At 41.1% G+C, this 24,677-nt stretch overlaps 2 protein-coding genes across 3 annotated transcripts in view; one reads left to right on the top strand and one right to left on the bottom strand.

Annotated features, from left to right (window-relative positions):
* Positions 1-4,914: 4,914 nt before the first annotated feature.
* LOC308091640 (zinc finger MYM-type protein 1) lies at positions 4,915-6,498 on the top strand (the record flags this gene model as incomplete). Its single annotated transcript, XM_080437302.1, has 1 exon — positions 4,915-6,498. One exon carries the CDS (start codon positions 4,915-4,917, stop codon positions 6,496-6,498), a length of 1,584 nt encoding a protein of 527 aa, XP_080293428.1.
* An 11,393-nt stretch (positions 6,499-17,891) lies between these two features.
* LOC308092117 (cGMP-inhibited 3',5'-cyclic phosphodiesterase 3A-like) overlaps positions 17,892-24,677 on the bottom strand; it is a 92,279-nt gene continuing 85,493 nt past the window's right edge. For both annotated transcript variants that reach the window (XM_080437942.1, XM_080437943.1), the window contains exons 14-17: positions 24,321-24,603; positions 21,765-21,871; positions 20,921-20,972; positions 17,892-20,069 (exon numbers count right to left, since the gene is read on the bottom strand). In XM_080437942.1, coding sequence (XP_080294068.1) covers positions 19,915-20,069; positions 20,921-20,972; positions 21,765-21,871; positions 24,321-24,603 — 597 coding nt within the window. In that variant the 3' untranslated portion in view covers positions 17,892-19,914. The remainder of the gene's footprint in view (positions 20,070-20,920; positions 20,973-21,764; positions 21,872-24,320; positions 24,604-24,677) is intronic.

Below are 24,677 nucleotides of genomic sequence, written 5' to 3'. Positions count from 1 at the left end.
TCTGTCTGTCTGTGCGCACACGCACGCACACACACAGACAGACAGACAGACAGACAGACAGACAGACAGACAGACAGATAATGTTACGTGCGTGGAAATAAATGACAGAAAATAAGAAATAAATTATAATAAATTACAATAAATGCATGACTGCTACCAAATGAAAATCTACATTTTACAGATCATATAAACATTAAAATGATAAGAATTCAAGTAAAATTGACAAAGATCTGGCTTAATGAAATCTCAACCGCTCTGTGTCAAAGCGCAAAATATAAAATTATTATGAATGACACCTTGGGCCTGGGGGGGGGGTCCTGGGGGGGTCCCGGTGGGGGGGGGGGGGGGTATCACGCAGGTGGGGGGAGGTGAACAGCTGCGCCAGAATACTTTAATATATTAATACTCCCTCCTCGTTTTTTTTTTTCTATTGAAAAAAAAAAATAAAAAAAACTTTTTTTTTTACCGGGCTCCCAAACTTGGGGGAGCCCCACAAAAAGAAAAAAAAAAAATATATATATATATATTTTTTTTATATCTATTTTTCGGAATGGCAGGGTTTATTTCAAATTTTCAAAACCCCCCCACTCCTACACCCCCCCATTCCGAAAAAAAAATTCGGAGTGGGGGGGTGTAGGAGTGGGGGGGGGGGGGGGTTTTCGGAATGGGGGGGTGTATAAGTGGGGGGGTTTAGGAATGCGGGGGTGTACCCCACTTGAACCACTGAGGAGAATTGTAGCCAAAAATAGCAGATCTACAATCTCTTGTAGATAGGCTATTTTTGGCAAAGAGGTAGGCTATGGTGTAGATGGGGGAAAAAGAGCAGACCAAGTAAAAAAAAAAGAGTTTAATCTGCAACACAATTTTATACAATATAGAGCTTCTCTCTCTCTCTCTGCTAGGGGGTCCTTGGCTTGAAAAACGTTGAAGACCCCTGGCCTATACCATCAGTTTTGGTAGAAAGATGTGATAAGCTGATCACAGGACAACAATGAACACCCATCTCGTCTGTATGTTTCATGTTTTTAGGCTGTAGTCAAGTGTATCCTGAAGTGAATAGCTTATGTGCAGATTCAGCGCCCTAGCGCGCACTTTAGCGTGTGTGTGTGTGTGTGTGTGTGTGTGTGTGTGTGTGTGTGTGTGTGTGTGTGTCTACCGTAGACATACTGCCAGCCGCTGTTCAGCATCAATGGGCTCGCGGAAGTTTGTGGTGGTCTTTTCAATATGTGGCTCCAGTGTTGTTAGCAAAGCATCAAACTGACCCACTGACATCCTAAAAGCAACTCTGAAATGGTCGGGATAATACCGCAGCTTCTTGTACTAAGTGTGAAACTCTCCTTCCCGTTTACGATATGTCAGGATAGGATGAACCCAATTTTCTCTTTTCCTTTTTCTTTTTTTCACAAGTGACATGACCACAAAATCATCTTCACTGCTTGATGACTCCATTTTTGTTTTTGTTTTGCGAAAATAATAATACGAATATAAATAATATGCATCGGACTTCAGTGTGCAAGGAAGTTGTGCGTGCCGTTTTTTTTTTGCGGATTTCGGATTAATAAAACGCAACGAAAAGACGCACCAGTGTGCAAGGACCTTAACTCTGAGAGTATACAAACGTTTTTGTACACACTCAGAGTTACACACTCGTAAGGGGCCATTTAGAAACCCCTTAAGGAACCATGAGGGTCCCTGGACCCAAATGTTAGAGCCACTTGGTGTAGCAGAGTGTTTCCAGTGAGCCAACATGCACAATATCAGCACCCTGACTTTGACCAGAATGGAACAGAGCCTTCATTAGTATCATTGGTAACACCTGTGAATGTCTTCACAATATGGCAGCTGTGCATAGAGCCTATTCCAAGTGCTTATCAGGGTGGGGGCGTCCCCAGTTCAAATATGATTATTTTGGGGGGTTGCGGCCTGAAAAGGTTGAGAACCACCTAAGCAACACATTACTACTCAACTCACTGCTGCTGCTACTAGTACTAGTCTAGTAACAGCAGTGCTAACTTTATTATTATTTAACTATAATAAATTTGACTGATTATGTGATTGGATTGGTTTTTTTTTGTCACACAGAACTGCCCTCTCCGGAAAGTCATGCAGCGCCATCCAGTGAGCTGCCATGGTCAGCTATTTCAGGTTTGTGAATTAAGCCATAGATGTAACACTTGCAGTAAGATAGCAGTGAGTTGGTGACAATGGTGAGATGAGTGTCATTTAGAGTCTAAATCACTGGGCGATTGTCACTGTGACAGTCTAAATTTTAGACTGCCACAGTGACATTTATCACCTCACCAACTCAACTCACTGCTGCTACTAGTCTAGGCTAGTAACAGCAGTGAGATGGTGAGGTTAATGATTTATAGTGTACTGTGGATTGATGGCTACCAGATTGTTTGACTGTGTTGGAGGTGATGAGTTGATGTGACTGTTTTTTTTTTTTTTGTCACACAGATCAGCCGCCATCTTCAGAGGATTCTTCAGCATCAGCAGCCAGTGAGCAGCTATGGATAGATATTTCAGGTTTGTAAATCCACTGCTGTATTATGTTAGCAGTGAGTGAGATAATGGGTGTCATTTAGACTGCCAGGTGACATTTACTCACTGCTGCTACTAGTCTAGGCAAGTAACAGCAGTGAGATTGTGAGGTTAGTGATTATAGTGTACTGTGGATTGATGGCTACCGGATTGTTTGACTGTGTTGGAGGTGATGAGTTGATGTGACGTTTTTTTTTTTGTCACACAGATCAGCCGCCATCTTCAGAGGATTCTTCAGCATCAGCAGCCAGTGAGCAGATATGGATAGATATTTCAGGTTTGTAAATCCACTGCTGTATTGTGTTAGCAGTGAGTGAGATAATGGGTGTCATTTAGACTGCCACGTGACATTTATCACTGCTGCTACTAGTCTAGGCTAGTAACACTAGTGAGGTTAGTGATTATAGTGTCATGTGGCTTGATGGCTACCTTTTAGTAGATTATTTGGTGGTGATGGGATTGTGTTTTTTTTTGTCACACAGATGAACCGCCCTCGCCAGAAAATCGTGCAGTAGCAGCAGCCAGTGAACCGCTGCATACAAATATTTCAGGTTTGTAAATCCACTGCTGTATTGTGTTAGCAGTGAGTGAGATAATGGGTGTCATTTAGACTGCTGCCACGCCACGTGACATTTATCACTGCTGCTACTAGTCTAGGCTAGTAACACTAGTGAGGTTAGTGATTATAGTGGCGTGATGGCTACCTTTAGTAGATTACTTGGTGGTGATGGGATTGTGTTTTTTTTTGTCACACAGATGAACCGCCCTCTCCAGAAAATCGTGCAGTAGCAGCAGCCAGTGAACCGCTGCGTACAAATATTTCAGGTTTGTAAATCCACTGCTGTATTGTGTTAGCAGTGAGTGAGGTAATGGGTGTCATTTAGACTGCCACGTGACATGTATCACTGCTGCTACTAGTCTAGGCTAGTAACACTAGTGAGTTTAGTGATTATAGTGGCGTGATGGCTACCTTTAGTAGATTATTTGGTGGTGATGGGATTGTGTTTTTTTTTGTCACACAGATGAACCACCCTCCAGAAAATTGTGCAGTAGCAGCAGCCAGTGAACCGCTGCATACAGATATTTCAGGTTTGTGACTCCGCTGTATTGTGCTTGCAGTGAGTGAGTTGGTGAGATAAGTGGCACTTGGATTGCCTAAGTGACACATCACCTCACCAACTCCCTACTAGTAGTAGAAATTAACTTTGGATGATTAGGCTGTGTAAGGTGTGAACTAAATGTCTATTTTCTGCGCCAGCGGGCATCGCAGCAAGGGACAAGAAGGGATCTAGGGACTTCAGAAAGTGGCCCAAACGGGTGCATCTCAAACAATACCCCCTCAGCAAGTTTGGAGGTCAGCAAAGAGGTTTCTTTTTTTTTTAATCTAAATTTTTATCCCACGATTTTGTAACCCTATTTTTTACACCCAGTGCCAATTGTCTATGTAATCCTGGGCTGGGCACTACCTTCCCTCTGCCAACCTAGGGAGGCCAGGGCCGAGCTCATGCTTCCTTCAATGCATGAGAGCCAACTGACCTTCTTGTCACCTGACAGGGGAGAGTTTCCCTGGTTGGACGTAGCGCGTGGAAGGAACACGTTATTCCAACCAGTTCCCTTCCCCTCCATCAGGCGCCCCGGCTTGCCAGGGGGAGGCAGTATAGTGACCAGGATTACTGCATGTTTTTGTGAGGGTACCTACCCTAGGAGACACAGGGAGAACATGCAAACTCCACACAGAAAGGCCCTTTCGCCAACCCCAGGGTATGGGCACTGATGACGCGGAGGAGAGAACACGCCCCCAGTGCCCACAGCGTCCCCTGCGGGAATCGAACCCAGGACCTTCTAGCTGTGAGGCGACAGCGCTACCGACTGCGCCACCGTGCCCCATCAAAGAGGTTTCAACGATAGTTGGTTTGAAGAGTTTACATGGCTGGAGTACTCTGTAGCAAATGACTCTGCATTCTGTTTTCCATGTCGTGTGTTTGGAAGGCAGAGATATCATGTTGATAAAGATTCGCTCAGTAGCTCTGGGTATTGTAATTGGAAGAGGGCTAAGCAATCATTCAAGAGCCATGAGACCACTATCCTCCATGTGGCCTCCATGACTTGCTGGCAGAGTTTTAAAAGCACAAAAATATAGGGGGATGTATTTGAGCAGCTGAATACCGCTAGTGCAGCAGAGATAGCAGAAAGGCGCCAGTACCTTCGTCGCATTGTGGCAGCAACCACCTTTTTGGCAAAACAGGGCATCCTATTCAGAGGTCATAATGAGCTAGCAATAATCCAGGAAACTTCCTTGAAGCGATTAAGTTCCTTAAACAATTTGACCCATTCCTACAAAACTATACTTCCCCGTCCAATGTCAGCTACATGTCTCCTGGCTCCCAGAACGACATGATAGCCAGCGTTTCACAGGAAATCTTGGAAAACATCTCAAAGGAAGTTAACCTGTCAAAAATGTACTCTGTGATGGTAGACGAAGCCAGAGCCAGACACACAGAGCAGCTTGCTGTCTGTGTGCGTTATGTTGCACAAGAGGCTGTGAGAGAGTCATTTCTTGACTTCGAGAGCCTACAAGGCTTTAATGCAGAGACCATTGTAGCTGGTATAGAGAAGACTCTACAGTCACACAACTTGGAGGGCCTAATGTGTGTTGCACAAGCTTATGATGGTGCAGCTGTCATGAGCGGCGCAACAGGGGGTGTACAAGCCCACTTTAGAGAGCGACACCCTGAAGCGATATATGTCCACTGCTATGCACATGAGCTCAACCTTGTGCTGTGCTACACATGCAAAGCCATACCTGAAGCTACCGCATTCTTTGATCTACTAGAGTCCATGTACACGTTTTTCAGTAACTCCCTTGTGACCCACAACAAGTTCATTGCAGTTCAGAAGCAACTTGGATTAAAGCCATCTGAACTCGTGCAGCTCTCCACAACAAGATGGGCATGCCAGGTGAAGTCTGTCAATGCTGTCCAGAAAAACCTTCCTGCCATTTTAACATCTCTCAACACCATTAATACAACCTTGGCCCATGGGATCCGGTCCAAGCTCTGCAAGCATAAGATGATCTACATGCTGGTGATGTTTTCCGAACTCCTTGGTGTAACTGAAGGGCTACACCTGTACCTGCAGGGGGAAAGTTTGGACTTAGGCAAAGCATTCGAGTACAAGACAGCAGTCATTCAGACATTGACAGGGCTCCGCACAGACTCTGCTGGTGAAGATCTGTACAAGAGGACCATAGCCTTATGTCAGGCAAATGACATCCCCCTCCGTGATGATTCCAGGCAGCAGAAACCAAAAAGATTTGCTGGTTTTGTGGTAGAGTCAGCCTGTGGGTCAGCCTCCAATCCGACCACCTCAGAGGATTTCAGACAAAAGCTGTTTTATCCGTGCCTGGACAGAATGTTAGGTGAGCTCAGTCATAGATTCTCTGATGTGGGAGACGCACTTATGTCAGGTATTCAAGCCTGCAACCCAACTGCACAGACCTTTCTCTCTGAAAAAGCCTTGCAAAGCCTTGCTTCCCATTATGGTATTCGAGTGAAAAGAGAAGAAATCCTGGTCGCTCAAAGTTACTTAAAAAAAAAGATGGAGGATTCAGAGGTAGTCATTGCTGACACAGCCACTGTGTTCAAACTTTTGAATGCAACCATGTTTCCCACCCTGAAGCCTGTCTTCCAAATCGCCCTCACCATAGCAGTCAGCAGCTGCAGCTGTGAACGCTCCTTCAGTGCCTTGCGGCGTCTTCATACCTGGTTGAGGCGCACCATGTGCCAAGAAAGACTGAATGACCTGGCCATCATCTCAATTGAAAAGGAAAATCTGGATGTTATAAAACCTGACCAAGTTATTGACAAATTTGCTCAGTTGAAACCGCGTCGGCACAGCCTTGTGTTGCCACCACAAAACAGAAAGACAGTCCCTGACCCAAACAACAATCTTTAAGGGCAAAGAGTATAGCAGAAACTAATCATTTTCACCCCTCCAGTCAATGTAGAGTGACAGGAAACCAAGGACAGACAGTTTTATGTTCACTGACCCAGTGTATTTATTTTGGTCTATGTATGACTGATGTCCATATTTATTTTGGTATGTATTACTGAGTTTGTCCAGATGTATTTATTTTTGTATGTATTACTTTGACCAGATGTATTTATTTTTGTATGTATTACTTTGAGTTTGTCCAGATGTATTTATTTTGATATGTATTACTTGAGTTTGATGTCCAGATGTATTTTTTTTTAATGTGTTACTTTGAGTTTGACAAATGTCTTCCAAAACAGTTTTCTGAAACTTATGTCGCTATATCAGTGGTGCTCAATTGTTTTGACGTCAAGAACCCCCAAAATATGTATTTGGCCACAAACCCCCATCTCAAAATACTTTGTTCCAGGGACCCCCAGAAGTAAAGCCACAAGCTCATAGCGTGACACTCTATGAGCTTGTTGTATATGTCTATTTTTGAAAAATCGTGACAATACTTGCTAAAATGACAGATGCTTTCCCTGTTTTAATGGGTTAATGTGAATTCTCATCTGACCACATAATAAAGTCAAAATTGTTCATTTACAACAGTGTCCATCTTTTAACACAGGTTGTGGGTGGTGTTTAAGGAGCATGTTCTGTGCAATAGCTGACTAAGCCACTAGAATTATGCACTATTTCTGGAACTTTTACATTTATATGGTTATTGGAGAAAACTGAGAAGCCAGGAGTGGAGAATTGGTGAGCAGATGTAACAGAATTGTAATAGTTTATCATTAGAAGCCTGGTTTTATATATTTCAGTGGAGTTATGACTAATGCATCATAATCAGAACAGTGAGTTAGTAGTTTCCCTGCATTTCAGGAGTTTGGCTGTAAAAGACCAACCAAAGGTTTTTGATACTTGCTATACAGTTGTTCATCATCTATTGATTGCTGTTTATCTGCTTTTGTGATGTCTTGTTTTGACACTGCTTTTTGTGCGTGTGGTTTAAAAGGGTCGCTAGGTGGCAGTGTTTCCCCATTTGTTCTGTATATTCAGTCAATACATAATCACATTGTGGGAATCTCGTGAGAGTTCTAAGAACCAAGATGGCGACAGCCGGTGCAAAACGTACTTTTGTCAGAGATATATTAAGTTCTGGTTCATGTTTTAAGAATCCTTGGAAGGCGGAATGAGGTTTGTAAGCTGAACATTCATAGAGTACCAGGAGAGTGTTTATTCAAGTTAAAAAGATCGTTTTTTGTTGCTATTAATGTAACCACTTTAATGCCTTGCATAATGAATGCAACAGTCTTAAGGCATAGCTTTTGTTTACAAAGGTAACGGTTATTTTCATGCCTACTGTTGTTTAAACCAGCATCTGTTTGAAACTCCACTGTCTCATCATTACCATATACTCGCAAGGCCGAGGGGCAGTTACCAGAGGTGGGGACTTGGACTCGAGACTCGAGACTCGACTTGACTTGAAGTCCCGATTTTGATGACTTTAGACTTGCTTGACCAAATCAAAAATAGACTTGGACTTGCTTGGGACTTGAATGCCAAAGACTTGAGACTTGACTTGACTTGAACGCTAAGGACTTGAGACTTGACTTGACTTGAGCCCTCTTGACTTGAAAATTCAAGTCTTTTCAAGTCACTTTCAAGTCACTTAAGCAAGCCAAAAATGTTTAAAAAGTGTGCATCAACTATGATGTTATTAGTCAGAAATCCCGGCCGTCAGTGACACCTAGTGTAGTGTTGCCAAAGCTGCTTATTTACCCTAACTTTTGGACAAACTTTGGCTTGTTTTTGGCTTGTTTTTGGAAGTCGGTTCGCTTGTTTCTCTCCCGATACTTGGCAACACTGGCCCACATGTTGCACGTTACCAAACAAACAACACACCGGCTTCAATCCTGCCGTAGCTGCTGGAACTGAAGCCAGGTGGAATAAAATGTCAACTCCAGCAGTTATAGCTTTCGGTTTTAAAGATTACAAGGTGGAAGACAAGACGAGAAAAGCAGTATGCAAGGCAAGACCTATACTTCACATTAACATTACGGCGTGCTAAGAGCAAACTACAGTATAACCAGTGGTGGAAAGTAACTAAGGACATTTACTCAAGTACTTTACTTAAGTACAATTTTGACTTATTTTTTACTTTACTGAAGTATTTGCAATTTTCAGTACTTTATTTCTACATTACAGTCATTTAGCAGACGCTTTTATCCAAAACGACTTACAGTAAGTGCATTCAACATAGGTAGGGAACAAAACTACTAATCACCAGAAGTCCTAAGTGCATTTTCTGCAAAAACAAGCAACCAAGAGTATACCTAGCGCTAAGGTAAAAGTGCAATATATCAGCTACCTACTTCTACTCAACTACATACATATCAGAGGCAGATATTAGCCTACTTTTACTCCACTACAATTATTTAAAAAATGTAGGTACCAGTTACTTTGTAGATTTTGGTTATTAATACAAAACATACATTGACCACTTCAGCGCTATATACATTTCCTCTTCTACCCCGGATTTGAACGCGGTTTCCAGTGCAAGTGCTGAAATTTCACCATTGTGATAATAGAGCCTGCCTGCTTGATCAGAGGATACACTGAATTTGTGTCAGATCCTGTGTCTAGGTGAGACATGGCCTTTGACATTATCTAAATGTCTCAATAGAAGAGCAGGGAGACAAAATACAACCACCCTGATTGTATAAGTTATATTGTAGTAACATACTCTACCATACAGATTGTACAAAATTACATTATATTCATTAAAAAGGGCCCTTTTAAACCCTGTCCTCAAGGAGGAAATTAAAAGTACAGTATCTGCGTTCTGTTGGCCTGGAAGAAACCTTGTTTTAAAACAAATGCAAATTGTGAAAAATGCTCATGATCTATGAGAATCTTTATCACACCTCTATTTCTATATTTTAAATAGTTTTAGTCCTGCAGCTGTAGTCCCTTTTCTTTTCTTTAACAAAAAATATCATATTTGAATTAACATTTTGACTTGTTTGGGACTTGAAACAAAAGGTTAGGACTTGTGTGGGACTCGAAACAAAAGGTTAGGACTTGTTTGGGACTTGAAACAAAAGGTTAGGACTTGTGTGGGACTCGAACCAAAATGCTAAGGACTTGTGTGGGACTCGAAACAAAAAGCTGAGAACTTGGACTTGACTTGGGACTTGGCTGTGTTGACTTGGACTTGACTCGGGACTTGAGAGCAAAGACTTGAGACTCGACTTGGACTTGCAACATAGGGACTTTGTCCCACCTCTGGCAGTTACAGGCTCCCCCAAAATAATTAAATAACATAACCCTAACCTAACCCTAAAACCGAAATAAAGTAACAAAAAAAGGACCCGAATCCGGCCCAAAACCGCAAAACAAATTCTCGTGTGCGCGCGGCACATGCACGGCACATGCACGGCGTTGCCGTTGCCGTTGCCTGGGGGGCTAAGCCCCCAACCTAGTAGAGACCTAGCGACGCGCCTGCTCTTAAGCTTACGGTTGGTGTATTTTCTTTTTTATCAGAAATTGTCCTTCTATATGAGGAGACTGTGTTTTTTCAATAACTTTTTTCATTTTGTTTAAAAAAAAAATTGGGGAAAATGAAAACATTGAAATACAATGACTTTTTTTTTTTATAAATGAAAAAAGTAATCGAAAAAACACGGCCCCCTCACGTATTAGGAGGGCAGGATGAGTCACCAGAACCAAGGACGGGTGTTTTCGATGAATTTAACATGTTAAAAATGGAGTTTGAAGTTATAATGGGTTTGTATGGGAAGGGGGCGTGTCTGATAAAATGTATATCAAATATCTAAATCAAGCAACTTAAAAACTGTCTGGGGTGCTCCCAAAAGCCTGAGTAGACGAGTTTTTTAAAGTGAAATAACCATTTAAGGACACATAGCCTAATGGTGATTACATTGAAAATGCACGGCTGGGGACAGACAAAATGTAACAAATGTGTTACATATCACAAAATAAAAATGTATTACACGTGTTTCTTTGACCTTTTTCCGAGTTTATGACTCATTGAAGCTGTATCCTTTGGAACAAGCTCAAGTACTCATATTGAAGTATAACATTTTTATTCAAGTATTATTTTGAATACACACACACACACAAACACACACACACACACACACACACACACACACACACACACACACACACACACACACACACACACACACACACACACACACACACACACACACACACACACACACACACACACACGGATGGACGGACGGACAGCGGCTAAAATAGACCTTTGTATGAACTAGAAACCAAGACAAATGGCCTGGACGGCTGGCCTAGCCGTCTGGGCATCTAGGTTGCTAATGCCGCCTGACAGCGTGTCGCGGGTTCGACTCCCGATCCCGACAACCTTTGCTGCGTGTCACTCCCCATCTCTCTCTCTCCCCATTTCCTGTCAGTCTACTGTACCTATCAATAAAGGCAGAAAAATCCCCCAAAAATATCTTACAGGAAAAAAGAAACCAAGACAGATGAGGCAGGATGACCACAGAAATGTAAATCTTATAATTCATTGTATTCACATTAACAACACAAAACATTGTTCAGTTTGTGACAAACTTCTAAACAATGGGCAAACATAATGCACTGTATAATAATAATAATAATAACATCACCATAACAATATTTTAATACCAAGAGGCACTTCCAGGAAATCTGGCAAATATAGAGAGGCTACAGTATAGTGTCTGAATTACAAAATGGTACAAATAAATAATGTTTATCTAAAAAGAGTCTTTTTTTTTTGTTATAACATGTCTTCACTGTACAGTGTAATATACTGTACAAAATGGAGCATCAACCTGCGAAGAAATTAACCTTTTTATATATATATATATATATATATATATATATATATAACAAATGCTGTGTGTATTTGGACGTAAGAAGTATTGCTACATGTGCACGCTTGAGCATGCACGCACACAGACAGACACACACACACACAATTGGTGCTAAATAGCACTAAAATTGGTTCTTTGGCTTGTAACATTCATCAATTTAAATGTTATTGCAATATTCTGTAGTTACCTTGCACCATGTATCTTAAAGGTGCTATATAGCAGCGATTGTCAACCTGCGGGCTGGGGCCCACTAGTGGGCCGTGAGGATATTACAAGTGGGCTGCACCAATTAATCAATCTGGGAACCCATTCGATAAAAATAAAAAACAAATTGATTGATCATTATAAATAAACATTGCTCTGAAAATGCAACCTTTCGACTGCCGTGTTAAGATGGGTGGGCCGTGAACGCTTTTGAGATTTTCAAGTGGGCCCTGATCCAGTAAAGGTTTAGAACCACTGCTATATAGCACCTCCGAAAAACTGATTGACAAGTGCTTGTTCGTCATATTATTGGTTGAAAACCTGACGACATAGTGACGCATTTCCGCTGTTCTTTAACGGGAAGTAATTCAGATTGGACTTTTGGGACTTTCGAGATATATATTTTTTTCATTTCAGCTGGTCTTTAAATTATAGTACGTACGTGTGAATAAGTACATTCAAAACAAAGAAATATTAGAAATACAAAGACAAAAGTGACATAATTAATTTGCTAGTTTCAAGTGATGTCCTCCATTAACCACTGGGACCCTGCATGGCGTCGCAATGTGTCCACGTCGTTACAGGCCAAGTAGAAAAGAAAAAAAACAGAGATAGCTGATCTACAAGCTTGTAGATCTGTTATGTTTCGGCGTGCAACACCGTCGTGTGAAGTACAAAATGGCATCAGAGAACCGGGGTTATTACAGTAACCTGAGGGTGTAAGTGGTTAATAATTTGACACGTATGGTCTCACGTATGGTGTAAACTTTGTAAGTCCAAAACCGTTCCTTTTTTATTATTATTTTAAAAGCGATTTAACGTAGTGAACATTGCGGATCTACAAGCTCACAACGCGTCGCGATGCAACATGTTGTGAGCTTACGGGGGATAAAAACACGTAAAAAGTCAAAATAATGGACATAAAAGGTTTCTGCCCGACAGCAACGACATTCAACTTCATTTGCTAGTGGTGGTGGTGGAGAGTAACAACGTACATTTAAGCATTGTATTCCAAAGTTTCCAAAGAAAAGGGGGCATGAATTGGCCTCATTTCACACCTGGCGAATCAGACACAACAATGTAAGTAACATGTCTGTAAGTAACACTTACAGACATGACATTTACTTGACTTGATAATGCTTATTTTGTAGATATTTTTTTCAATACTTTATACCAGTGGTTCTCAACCTGGTCTGCGAGGGTATTGCAAGTTTGCCCCCAAATAAATGGAAAAACACTAAGATTTTAATCATATTATGACATGAATAAAAAAAATGATATATAACGTAAAAAAAACAAAAACTCATAGTATTTATTCTTCATTAAAACATTGAAAAAAAAAAAACATTGTGATACCGATATAGAAACTTTACGTTAGTTCCATTTAAACACAATCGATTGATTGATCATTAAAATAAACATTGCTCTGGAGATGCACGCGGCCCACCCATCTGACCACTTAACACGCCAGCCAAACGGCTGCCGTGTTAAGTCGTCAGATGGGTGGGCTGCGGATGTTTAGTTTTTTTGCTATTTATTTATATCGGGAATCAGGTTGAGAATCTCTGGTTTTATACTCAAATTATTCAAATATGTCCTGGTGTGTCATCAGGTCTCCCTGCTTACATAGGACCACATAGTAGGGGGTGCTAAGTGAAAAATCGTTACGCGGCGGATAAAAGCATACAATTTGGCACACATGTCAGTGTGTTATGAGTTATTGACCAAATTGAAAATGGACGCCTAGTGTTGTCGATTGACTCAAAAGACAACTAAAGAATCTCCAAAAAGCATAAAATTGGCCCACATGTCCCTTGGGTCATCCTAAGACATCCTAGAAGGGGTGCCCAAAAAAGTCTTCAACAGGAAGTGAGTTATTGACAAAATTGAAAATGGCCGCCTACAGTGTTGGCGATTGGCTCAAAAAGCCTATAGAATCTCCAAAAAGCATATAATTTGGCACATATGTCCCTTGGGTCATCCTAACACATCCTAGAAGGGGTGCTCAAAATAATCTGAAACAGGAAGTGAGTTATTGACTAAATTGAAAATGGCCGCCTACAGTGTGAAAGATGATGCAAGATACCTAAAGAATCTCATAAAAGCATGAAATGTGGTACAAATGTCCCTTGGGTGATCTGAACGCATTCTACAAGGGGTGCCCAAAGAGGTTTTAAACAGGAAGTGACCGCCTAAAGCAGTTGACACAAAAGAAAACATAAAGGGACGTCATAAAAGTGTACCATTTGGTACGTACATTGAGTGCTTCTTAATATATCCTAGAAGGGGTTATTTATTTGTTTGTTTGCTTGTTTATTAAACTTTTTAGGAAGGGACCATGTTGAAGAAATTCTAAATGGCTGTTTAAACAGTTGACCACGGCAGTCTGCATATTATGCAGACTCAATACGACAGGTTATGCAGTGCATAACCTGCCATATTTTGTAGTCTACCTTCTGTTTTCATTTCTACATCATCTTATTTATTTTACTTTCTGCATTATTTTTTTTATTTTACTCTTTGAATCTTCTTTATTTATCTAACTCTCTACATATTCTTATTTATTTTACTCTGCATCTTATCTTACTCTGCATATTCTTATTTTACTCTCTGCATCTTATTTATTTTGCACTCTACATCTTCTTGCTGGTTTTATACTCTATCTTCTCATGTATTTCATTACTGTTTTTTTGTGATTAGTGTTTAGTAACTACATGTATTCATGTGTGCCATTTCGCAATTACCAGCACATTGGCATAATGCTCTGCAAGGTAACCCAGCATCCCGGCATCTACACTTTCTCGAACAGAAGGGCTCAGCTTTGCAGCCACACTTGAGTTCTCTACAAACTTTGGCAGCCTCTGGCAAGAGTGTCCATAAAGGTGTCCACAAATCAGCGACTTTAATCCATCCATATTTGTCAGGAGATGGTAGAGATTGCATAGCTTTCAGGCTTCTGGACCAAATGCCAGATTGGCAAACTGCTCGATTTGAATGTTGTAGCAGTGCAGCCCGTGGGGGAGGAGTGTTTTCCATTGAGAGACTATTAAAACTTTGTTTTGGCACCCCTTAAGATGCATTCAGATCACCCAAGGGACATTTGTACCAAATTTCATGCTTTTATGAGATAATTTTTTATGATCGTACTGTACACGGCCATTTTCAATTTAGTCAATAACTCACTTCCTGTTTCAGATCATTTCAGGCACCCCTTCTAGGATGTCTTAGGATGACCCAAGGGACATGTATGCCAAATTGTTGCTTTTATGAGATTCTTTAGTTGTCTGTTGAGTCAATCGACAACACTGTAGGCGGTCATTTTCAATTTTGTCAATAACTCACTTCCTGTTTAAGATTTTTTTGGGCACCCCTTCTGGCAGGGACGCGGGAAGTGGGGTGCTGAGGGTGCTGCAGCACCCCTGGTGGTGGGGAAGAGAAAGAAAAAAGTTTGAAAAAAAAATGTTTTTATTTTTTTATTTTTTAAACAAATATATATCATTTTAAAAGTCTATATACACACTTATATATTAAAACAATGATGTATTTAACTTTGGGGAATAAAATATTTGTTGAAAAAGGTGAAAAAACGTGAAAAATGTGAAAAAAATCGCGGGACACATGTGAAAAACAATCGTGCACGCGCGCAAAGCGCGCGTGCGGAGTCCCCCGCCAAGCCCAGCCCCCCTTGGCATAAATGACTTCCAGCGTCCCTGCCTTCTGGGATGTCTTGGGATGACCCAAGGGACATGTATGCCAAATTGTATGCTTTTATGAGATTCTTTAGTTGTCTTTTGAGTCAATCGACAACACTAGGCGGCCATTTTCAATTTCGTCAATAACTCACTTCCTGTTTCAGATTCCTTTGGGCACCCCTTCTAGGATGTCTTAGGATGACCCAAGGGACATATGTGCCAAATGTTATGCTTTTTGGAGATTCTTTTGGTGTCTTTTGAGTCAACGGTCAACAGTTTAGGTGGCCATTTTGGATTTTGTCCATAACTCACTTCCTGTTTAAGATTTTTTTGGGCACCCCTTCTAGGATGTTTTAGGATGACCCAAGGGACATCTGTATCAAATTTCATGCTTTTATCCACCGCGTAACGATTTGGCCATTGTTTGTGGTTAGCACCCCCTACTACAGTGGAAACAAGTCCCCAAGACTTTTTTGTGTTATCCTTTTAGCCTAAATGTCTGACTGTGCCTCGTGCTGTTTACATTTCTGTTTAATAAAGTGTTCTATCAATCATTCAAAACAGTTCAAATGTTACAAAGTACTTTCTTTGTAAAACAAAAATCTAATTTTACAAAACAATTTGACAAAGACAGAGATAAGATCAGAAACCCCCCCAAAAAAGTCTTACTAGTTTGCGGTGGTGGAACAAAGTACTCCCTCACACTACTTGTCAAATAGTACTCGACTAGAAGTGAAAGTTGCTCAGTCAAAATTGTACTGGAGTATTTGCTTTAAAAACAAAAAACACAAATAAAGATTAAGTATTCACACTTAAAAATATTCAAATGTACACATTTCAGAGTACATTTTATTTTGAATATCAATAGATTGCTGAATTGAAATTCAGACATCCTCCACCCTAAAAGAAGAAAAGATCTAAATAATTGCAGAACATTTCTAAAATAGCAAAAGCAGCTGATCTACAAGCTCACAATATGTCCCAATGTGATGCGTTGTGAGCTTGTAGCTCTGCTATTATCACTATATGTGAAATAGTGCTTAAGCGGTTAACTCGTAGTGTACTTGTTTTCCCTTCCTAGAAGTGTATAGTGGAGTCAAAAGCACAATGTTTGTCTTTGAAATGAAGTGTAGTGAAAGACATAAGTGGATTTATTCAAGTAGAGTACATCTAGTCAAAACAAGTAGGCCTACTTATAGGTACTCAAGTAAATGTACTTTGTTATCGTCCACCACTGGTAGAAGGAATGTTTGTGTCAATTAGCATATCATCTATGTGGAAACCAATGTCCAAAACTGTTACTTTTCAAGATTCAAAATTCAAAAGTTGTAGCTCCCGCGTTTTGATGCTTTTGTGTGACGCTGTAGTATGATCAAGTAGGACATAATTTTTAGTTAGTTAGAATATGGAGATAAGAGGTTTCTGCCCGACAGTGACGATATGCTAATGAACCGTGACAGGATTGGACAATGCAATTAAGATTGTTAACATAATAGGTCAGATAAGTCATTTGATTGATTCCCTTCATGATCCATATATAGATAAACCACCCAAAAAATAACACAACATATGTGCGTGTGTGCGTGTGTTTGTATTACTACGTTTTTGAGGGCCAAAAGACAGAAATGGTACCATATTATAAAGAGCATTGCCTATCGCAATAAAAGACGTCAACAATAATAACATTGCAGAGATTGTACAAGCTTGTAGAATGGCTATTTGTGGCTAATGTTGCCCCCCAGAATATGGATGCTGGGCTGCAAGTGCAACAAAAGCGCCGTTTTAAGAGTTGTACGCATATTTTTGATTATCACGATAATATCGTTAATTGCGATAATAACGTTAATTGCAATTATTTTGGCCACAATAATCGTGAAATGACAATTTCATATGATCCAATCCAAAAGCATGCCTGATTTATACTCAGTTGTGTGTCACGCACTGACACGTCGTAGAGCTTGTAGATCGTCAGTTTCAGGCTTTTTGGGGTAAAAATTAAGAAGAAAAAAGACAAACATTGTTGGCATAACATCTGCATCATAAAAATGTGTGTGTGTGTGTGTGTGTGTGTGTGTGTGTGTGTGTGTGTGTGTTTGTGTGTGTGTCAGCAGTCCGGTGTCCAGTGTGTTTCCACGCTGGCTTGAGGTCTGATGTAACTCACTGGTTCTCAACTTGCGGTCTGCGGACCGCCAGGGGGTCTTCGAGGTGTCACGGGGGGGTACTGCAACTCAGAGAGTGTACCAATGGAACAAAATCTTTCTTTGTGTAGACGGAGGGTCCCAGAGATAAAAAACAAAACAAAAAAAGGTATCAAATGGTGGGTCCGTGCCCCCCTCAAGCATATCAAACTGGGGGTCCGTGTAGAGTCCCGAAGTCTGACGCCACTTCCCGACTCCTCTGGGTGACGGACTTGTTTTTCCACATTCAAAACGTCATAGATTTTTTTCTTTTTAACATCACGTCATATGTAAGAACCGTGTTCAGAAAATAAAATAAAACACGAGGTCGGCCAATGTTAAAAGATTTGCACAAATACAAAAATATTTCTTTTTTACCAATATGACGCGGTGAGTAGGTTGTAGAGATGCGCGGATCACGGTTTTACCCGCGGGTAACCGCCGTTTGGGTGGATTTGGGTCAATCAAATATAATTATTAATTAATATTGGATAAACCGCGGGTGAAATAATGCAGGAATTAAATTAATGATATCTATCTATAGGCCTATTATAGCTTTTAAAAAGCATGACATTTCACCGTGTGTGCGTTTGTAGTATTTTAATATTAGGTAATTTTACACTAGGCACAAATTAGCCGCTCACTACACGTTGCTTTGCAGGCAGCCAGTGTTGCCAGGTTGCGAGAGAAATAAGCAGCCAGGTCTATGAAAACAAGCCCAAAACAAGTGCCAAACAAGCCCAAAAGTCGCTTATAAAAAGCTTATAAAAAGCTTATAAAAAGCCGACATGGCAACAAAGTGGTTGAAAGTGAAAGTAACTGAATGAAGACGTGCGCTTGTTACCATGGTTGTGGATTGTATACAGTCACTGCATCGCGACAGTGGTGAGTAACATTGTTTATAAGAAAACTAACGTCAGGAAAATAACAATTATTTGGTGCGGTTGGTGCAGATCTATAAATAGGATGATATAATTACCGCGGGTGGATGGCGGATGGATAATGAACTTGTAAACGCGGATTTGGGTGACACAAAAACCCATCCGCGCATCTCTAGTAGGTAGTGAGAGCAGCCATGCTGTAGCCTACGGCTTGGAAACGGTGGCACTGAAGAAAAGACACGAGGAGGAGCTGTAGGTGGCAGAACCGAGGACGCTACGATTATCTTTAGGAGTGACAGAAATCAGAAATGACTTCATTAGAGAATCAGCCCAGGTTAGAAGGTTGGGGAATAAAACTAGAGAGGTGAGGTTGAGATGGTTTGGACATGTACAGAGGAGGGAAGAGGGGTACATTGGGATAAGGAAGATGGAGCTGCCAGGTAAGACAGTGCAAAGGTACTAATTTATCCAAAGAGTTGGAAAATTAAGGGCCGCCTACAAATCCACTACAATTCTCAGGCTTAGAAATGACCTAAAGACAGCACTATACTCGCACATAATCAGCATCACCGTTGTGTTGCACTGGATTTTTTATTTAAAATGTTTTCTGTAGGAGAGTAGTGTTATCAGTTCACACAGTGATAACTGATGTGACAACAATTCTAAGGAATCTCATTGTTGTTTGTTTAAATGTTTTTGACGGGGCGTGACGTGCTTGGGGACGACGAATCACGTAATTTCCTAATTCACTGCAATTTTTTTTCAATTTTCTCCAAACAGACGTTTTTGGAGAAACCAAAAAATGATAAACGACACAGTGTCACCTACTGGGCAGAATCGTCCGATTCGTTTTTATTCTATTTTTGGAACACAGTTCTTATATGAAGTGAGTTAAAAGACTTCTTTGGGGTTTTAAATAAGAAAAAACACTCCGGTAGTATGACATTAAAAGGGTTAAGAGTCACAGTTCCGCTCTGCTGTTGGTATCAAAAGAGATCTCCATTCATAAAGTGCTCCCCCTGCTCGCATCAAGCTCCTACAGGGGGAGTTTGGTGAAAACTGGATATTCGGACAAAAATGTGTAAAACACTTATTTATTTATAATTACTTTTTCTTCGGTATAGGCACACATTTCCCAAAACATCTACAGTGTTGTGTCTACTTATGGAAGTCCATTGGTCCAAAACATTACTTAATAAGTATCACAATGGATGTATTTGTGATATTTGAAAAACACACACACACACACACACACACACACACACACACACACACACACACACACACACACACACACACACACACACACACACACACACACACACACACACCACAATAACTAATTAACATTGAAATGTATTGAAATTTAATTTCATTGTGTTCTTTTTTCATTGTGGTAAATATCATAACATTTTTGGACCAAAGGACTTTCATTCCTAAGTGATGTGCTGCAAAACACGAGTCTGTTAATATTGGTAAAAAAAATCATACATATAATATTTTAAAAAATGTTTAGTTTTTTTATGTTGTAGGCAAGTCACTCTGGAGGCGGGTCACATTCTTCTTGTGGGGGGAGTGGCCACTCTGGCTCCTCCTCCTCCTCTGGCTCCTCCTCCGCCCCAACAAGCCCCTCCTCCTTGCTGTGTGGCTCCTCCTCCTCGTGGATAGCGGTGATCGGCTCGTTAGCAGCAGCTACGTAGGAGATATCGCAGCGTTCATTTAGTCGACTAAAACTATGACGACAAATGTTCATATACTACCTTTTTTTCACTGACGAAAAATAAATGTAAACTAAGCTATGATGACTAAAACTATGACTAAATATATTGAACATTTTGTCAACAAATAAAAACTAGACTGTTAGGGAGGGACTAGTGGAGAAGAGATCCAGTAGAACTAAGACAAGTCATTTTATGCTTGGTTGCGTGCAGGTGTGACGCCGAAAATAACCAATCTACGAGCTTGTAGATCAGCTGTTTTCAGCACAAATCCATGTATAAATCAGGCATTACGATGCTATCATGGCCCGCCAAAATGTATTTTAAGACGACTAAATCAACTGTAGATTTAGTTGACTAAAATATTCAGTCAACTAAAACTAAAACATTTCAGATGACTAAAATATGACTAAAACTAAACTGGAATTGTATCCAAAAGACTATGACTAAAACTACACAAAAATTTGCCGGCAATATTAACACTAGATATTATTATAGACTGTCACCTAAAGCTAATATTTTGGGTGGATATGAAATCTTCTATGAATTCTTTCTTTAAAAATAGCAGATCTACAATCTCACAACGGGTGGCATCCTGACGCGTTGTGAGCCTGTAGATCTGTTTGGTTTTCTTTTTGCAATCTTTCCTGAGCTTTTTGAATCTTGCCCCAGACTACCCCATATTACAATAACAAATACATAAAAACAAACACTAAAACTAATAAAACCTATACTAAAATGGACTGCTTTGAAAACGAATTAAAAATAAACTGAAATTGAAAACAAAAAGTCAAAATAAAATGCAAATGAAAAAATTATAATAACCTTGGTTGGAGAGTTTCTGGGGTTCCTGCATGTTGACCACGTTCTCGTTCTCCTGCACACACAAACAGAACGGTGACAACTGGAACCAAAACTGACACCATAGATTTTTTGTTGTTGTTGCTTTGTTTAGTTCCAGAAAGAACATGTCAAGGACCCCCTTGGCCCTGCCAAGCCAAAGTGCAGTAACTACGGGGGGGGGGGGGAATCACTGAAAAAGGGGTTTAAAAGTCATTCAGCTGGTCAGCCAAATGAGATATCAGCATATAAGTGATATTACAATAAATGTACATCTGTTCTTGAGGTAATTGTTCATCCCCCAAAATCACAAAGGCTAATTTGACCTTTGGGATACACAAATAAGTGGGTGTGTCCAAAAACGTAGTTACTGCACTTTGGCTTGGCAGTGCTTTGTGTTGCACGCAAACGTCAGTAGCATTACAAAGTTGTGCTTGGTCCGCTCTTGTCCCCCCTCTCTACATCAACTTAGTGTGAATGTTCATCTATTAAGGGTTTAAAGTTGTTAAAACCCCTTTATGGCTCCTCAAATAACTTTGAATCTCTAGATTAGACTGAATAAAATGGATCTTTAGTAGGTTATGGTTCTAAACTAAATACAAAGTTCCACAAATGACATTGTGTGTTTGTTTACATGGCTGTCATGGTGGATACAGCATAACATTCAAGTAGTGCAGCAGGTGCTCTGAGTCTTTGATTAGACAGCGGTCTGTTGTATGTGTGTGTGTGTGTGTGTGTGTGTGTGTGTGTGTGTGTGTGTGTGTGTGTGTGTGTGTGTGTGTGTGTGTGTGTGTGTGTGTGTGTGTGTGTGGTGTGTGTGGTGGAGGACCTGGTGGTTCTCTTGGCTGAGGACCTTCTTCCACATGAGGTGGTTCTCCTGGAGATGCTGGCTGATCGGGCAGAACACGGCTCTCCTCTTCTTCACCGCCGCTTGCTCTGGAAAACATGGAGGACAACAAACATTTGACTATGGATAGAAATAGTGTAGAAATCAGGGGTCTTCAATGTTTTTCAGGCCAAGGAGCCCTTAAGACCCCTACACACTGTACGATATTTGACCCGATTTGTTTGTCGGGGAGCTTTTTTGGTGTTCGCCGACAAAACCACCGATCTCAGCAAAGATCGGGCGTTCCTCGGCGAGGTGCTGCTCGCGCAGTGTGTAAGGTAGCCTACTCCGAGAAGAAACACCCCGATAAAGTGCGGTCGGTGAGGGGTTCCCGACAACTTTTAGATTTCAAACATGTTGGATATTTTGGTCTGTCGGCCCCAATCTAGAGCCACGCTACAGCCAATGAGAGCACATTACAGCCACGCACCGTAGCTAGTCCTCTCGCATAGAACCGCAATATTACCGTCCAGACAGTCCTGTATTAAGTTAAACATTATAAAACACATTGAGAGAGTGAGCGAGCCTGCTCGAGGATGGGGCTGTTTCAGACAGAGAGAGAGAGCTGTGCGTCTGTGTGTGTGTGTGCGTGTGCGTGTGCGTGTGCGTGTGCGTGTGCGTGTGTGTGCGTGTGTGTGTGACGTGTGTATCTCTGAACAGTATCTGCAGATTTTGCGAGAGAAATAATCAACCAGGTCTATGAAAACAAGCCCAACAAAAGCGACCAGGGCCGCATGAGCACTTTAAACCTGTATACAAATAAAATAGCTGATCTACAAGCTCACAACGCGGCGCAGCTATTTTCAAAGAAAAAAAACAACATTAGGAAACGAGGCCAAATAAGCAACTACACTTTAGAAATAAGCTTAAAAAAACACAACCACCACTATTTTTTACAAGCAACTCGCTTATAATAAGCGGACACGGCAACACTGCTTTTTGAAACGTTTGTTTCAGAGAGAGAGAGAGAGAGAGAGAGACATACAGAGAAATAGAGAATTATTTAATGTCAATCATTAGCGTCCTGTCTCGATATCGCGCATATATCACACATTTTCGTGAGACGTTTGGAATAAAAACAAATGTATGTATTGGGTCGGGATCACATCGTGGTGAGATATCTTGCAATGAGTGAACCCCTGTCACCGATCAATCAATCGTGCGAGAACCACAACGATATATATATCACGATTTCAAGAGAGAAACTCGTGCAATGTGAAATGCGACCATTTCAAATATTGTACAGTGTGTAGGGGCCCTTAGCTGAGAGAGAGATATGAAGCAGGGACCTCCACTACAAATGTATAAAATTGTGTTGCAGATTCAACTTTATCATAGATTTCATAGAGAGCTTCATAGACTTGTTTGACAGCACTGTCATCAGTGTTGTGGAAATGTATGTTTTTTTGTTTGTTTGTTGTATTGTTGGTTTGTTTACACACTATCTTTTCTATTACGATAATATGTTGAATTCAAGTGTATTGTCAGACATTTGAACCACTTCCAATCCTCAATACTTAGTACATTTGACTTTTGGCTCTGTACTTGGTCTGCTCTTTCTTTCCCTCTACACCAAACCTCTTACAAAAATAGCACATCTACAAGCTCACAGCGCAACGTTTTGTGAGCTTGTAGATCTGCTATTTTCGGTGAACGTTCCCCCCAGAATAGGGATGCTAGGGTTCAAGTAAAAAAAAGTTTTAAAAAAGTTTCTATCAAACCAAGATTTACCGGCCACCCTGTAGTAACTCTTGAGGACCCCCTGGGGGTCCCGGACCCCCTTTTGAGACCCATGGTCTAGATCCGTGCTTAGAGAAATTAGACATTTGCCCGGGACCCAAACTAGTGAAAATAGCAGAGCTAATAGCGGCTTTGCGGCGCAAACATTTGCAAACCTTTGTCAAGATAACTGCATTTTTTACACAAGTTTAAAATCTGCATTATAAGCAACACAATACAGAAATACAATATCCACAGTCCCTCAGCACTCTACTCAGCTGTTTAGAATTATCATTTGTTAAATGTACAGGTAACTTTCTCTCAAGTTCAATCCATTCTGTTTCTATGGCTTGTTGCATATATTGCATTTTCCACATGTCCTGTTGCATTCCTTGGTCCCTGCATCGCTGCTTGCAGCTATATTTATTATTATCATTGTTTTTTTTATTTATTATTAATGCGTAAACAATGGCTTCTATTTCAGCATGCCGACTTTCCAGGAATAGAAAGCCTGCAGTTTCTATTAGCTTGGATTCCCCCCATCGATGATGTCACTGGTAGGCAGGTTTCTGAACTGTCCACAGCCCTCCTCTAAGACACAGATTTAGTAGACATAAATGGTGCCACATTATAATGAGCAGTGAGGAACAATTATATGAAGACAAGGTTTGAAAATGGGTGAAGTGGTCCTTTAACAAAATTAGCAGGGGACCCCCTGGAACCCGCCCATCAAGGACCCCTGGGGGTCCACGGACCCCACTTTGAGAGCCACTGCCTTACGTGACGTCTCAGAGTCGGTGGACGCTGCGTCCTCCTCATCATCATCACCATCATCATCGTCGACATCACCGTCACGATGCTCCTTCCCCTCCGGCTCGGTGTGGGTGGCCTCAGGCCCCGCCTCCTCCAGCCAGTGGCCGGGCATCAAGTAGGCGGAGTCATAGGAGCGACAGAGCGGCGCCACGATGTGCGTGATGAACGACTCCTGGAGCTGGGCGAGCTGCGGAGCGGAGCGGTCCATGAAGGGGCTGATGGGAAGACCCAGACTGGACTCCTCGTCGCCCTGCGGAACGGATTCACAGTGAACTCTAATTTTACCAATGGTGAAAAGTAACTAAGTACATTTACTCAAGTACT

Source organism: Gymnoscopelus braueri (assembly GCF_963280865.1).
Source record: "Gymnoscopelus braueri genome assembly, chromosome: 9".
NCBI classification, from domain to species: Eukaryota; Metazoa; Chordata; class Actinopteri; order Myctophiformes; family Myctophidae; genus Gymnoscopelus; species Gymnoscopelus braueri.
This window is presented reverse-complemented; position numbering and strand designations above follow the sequence as displayed.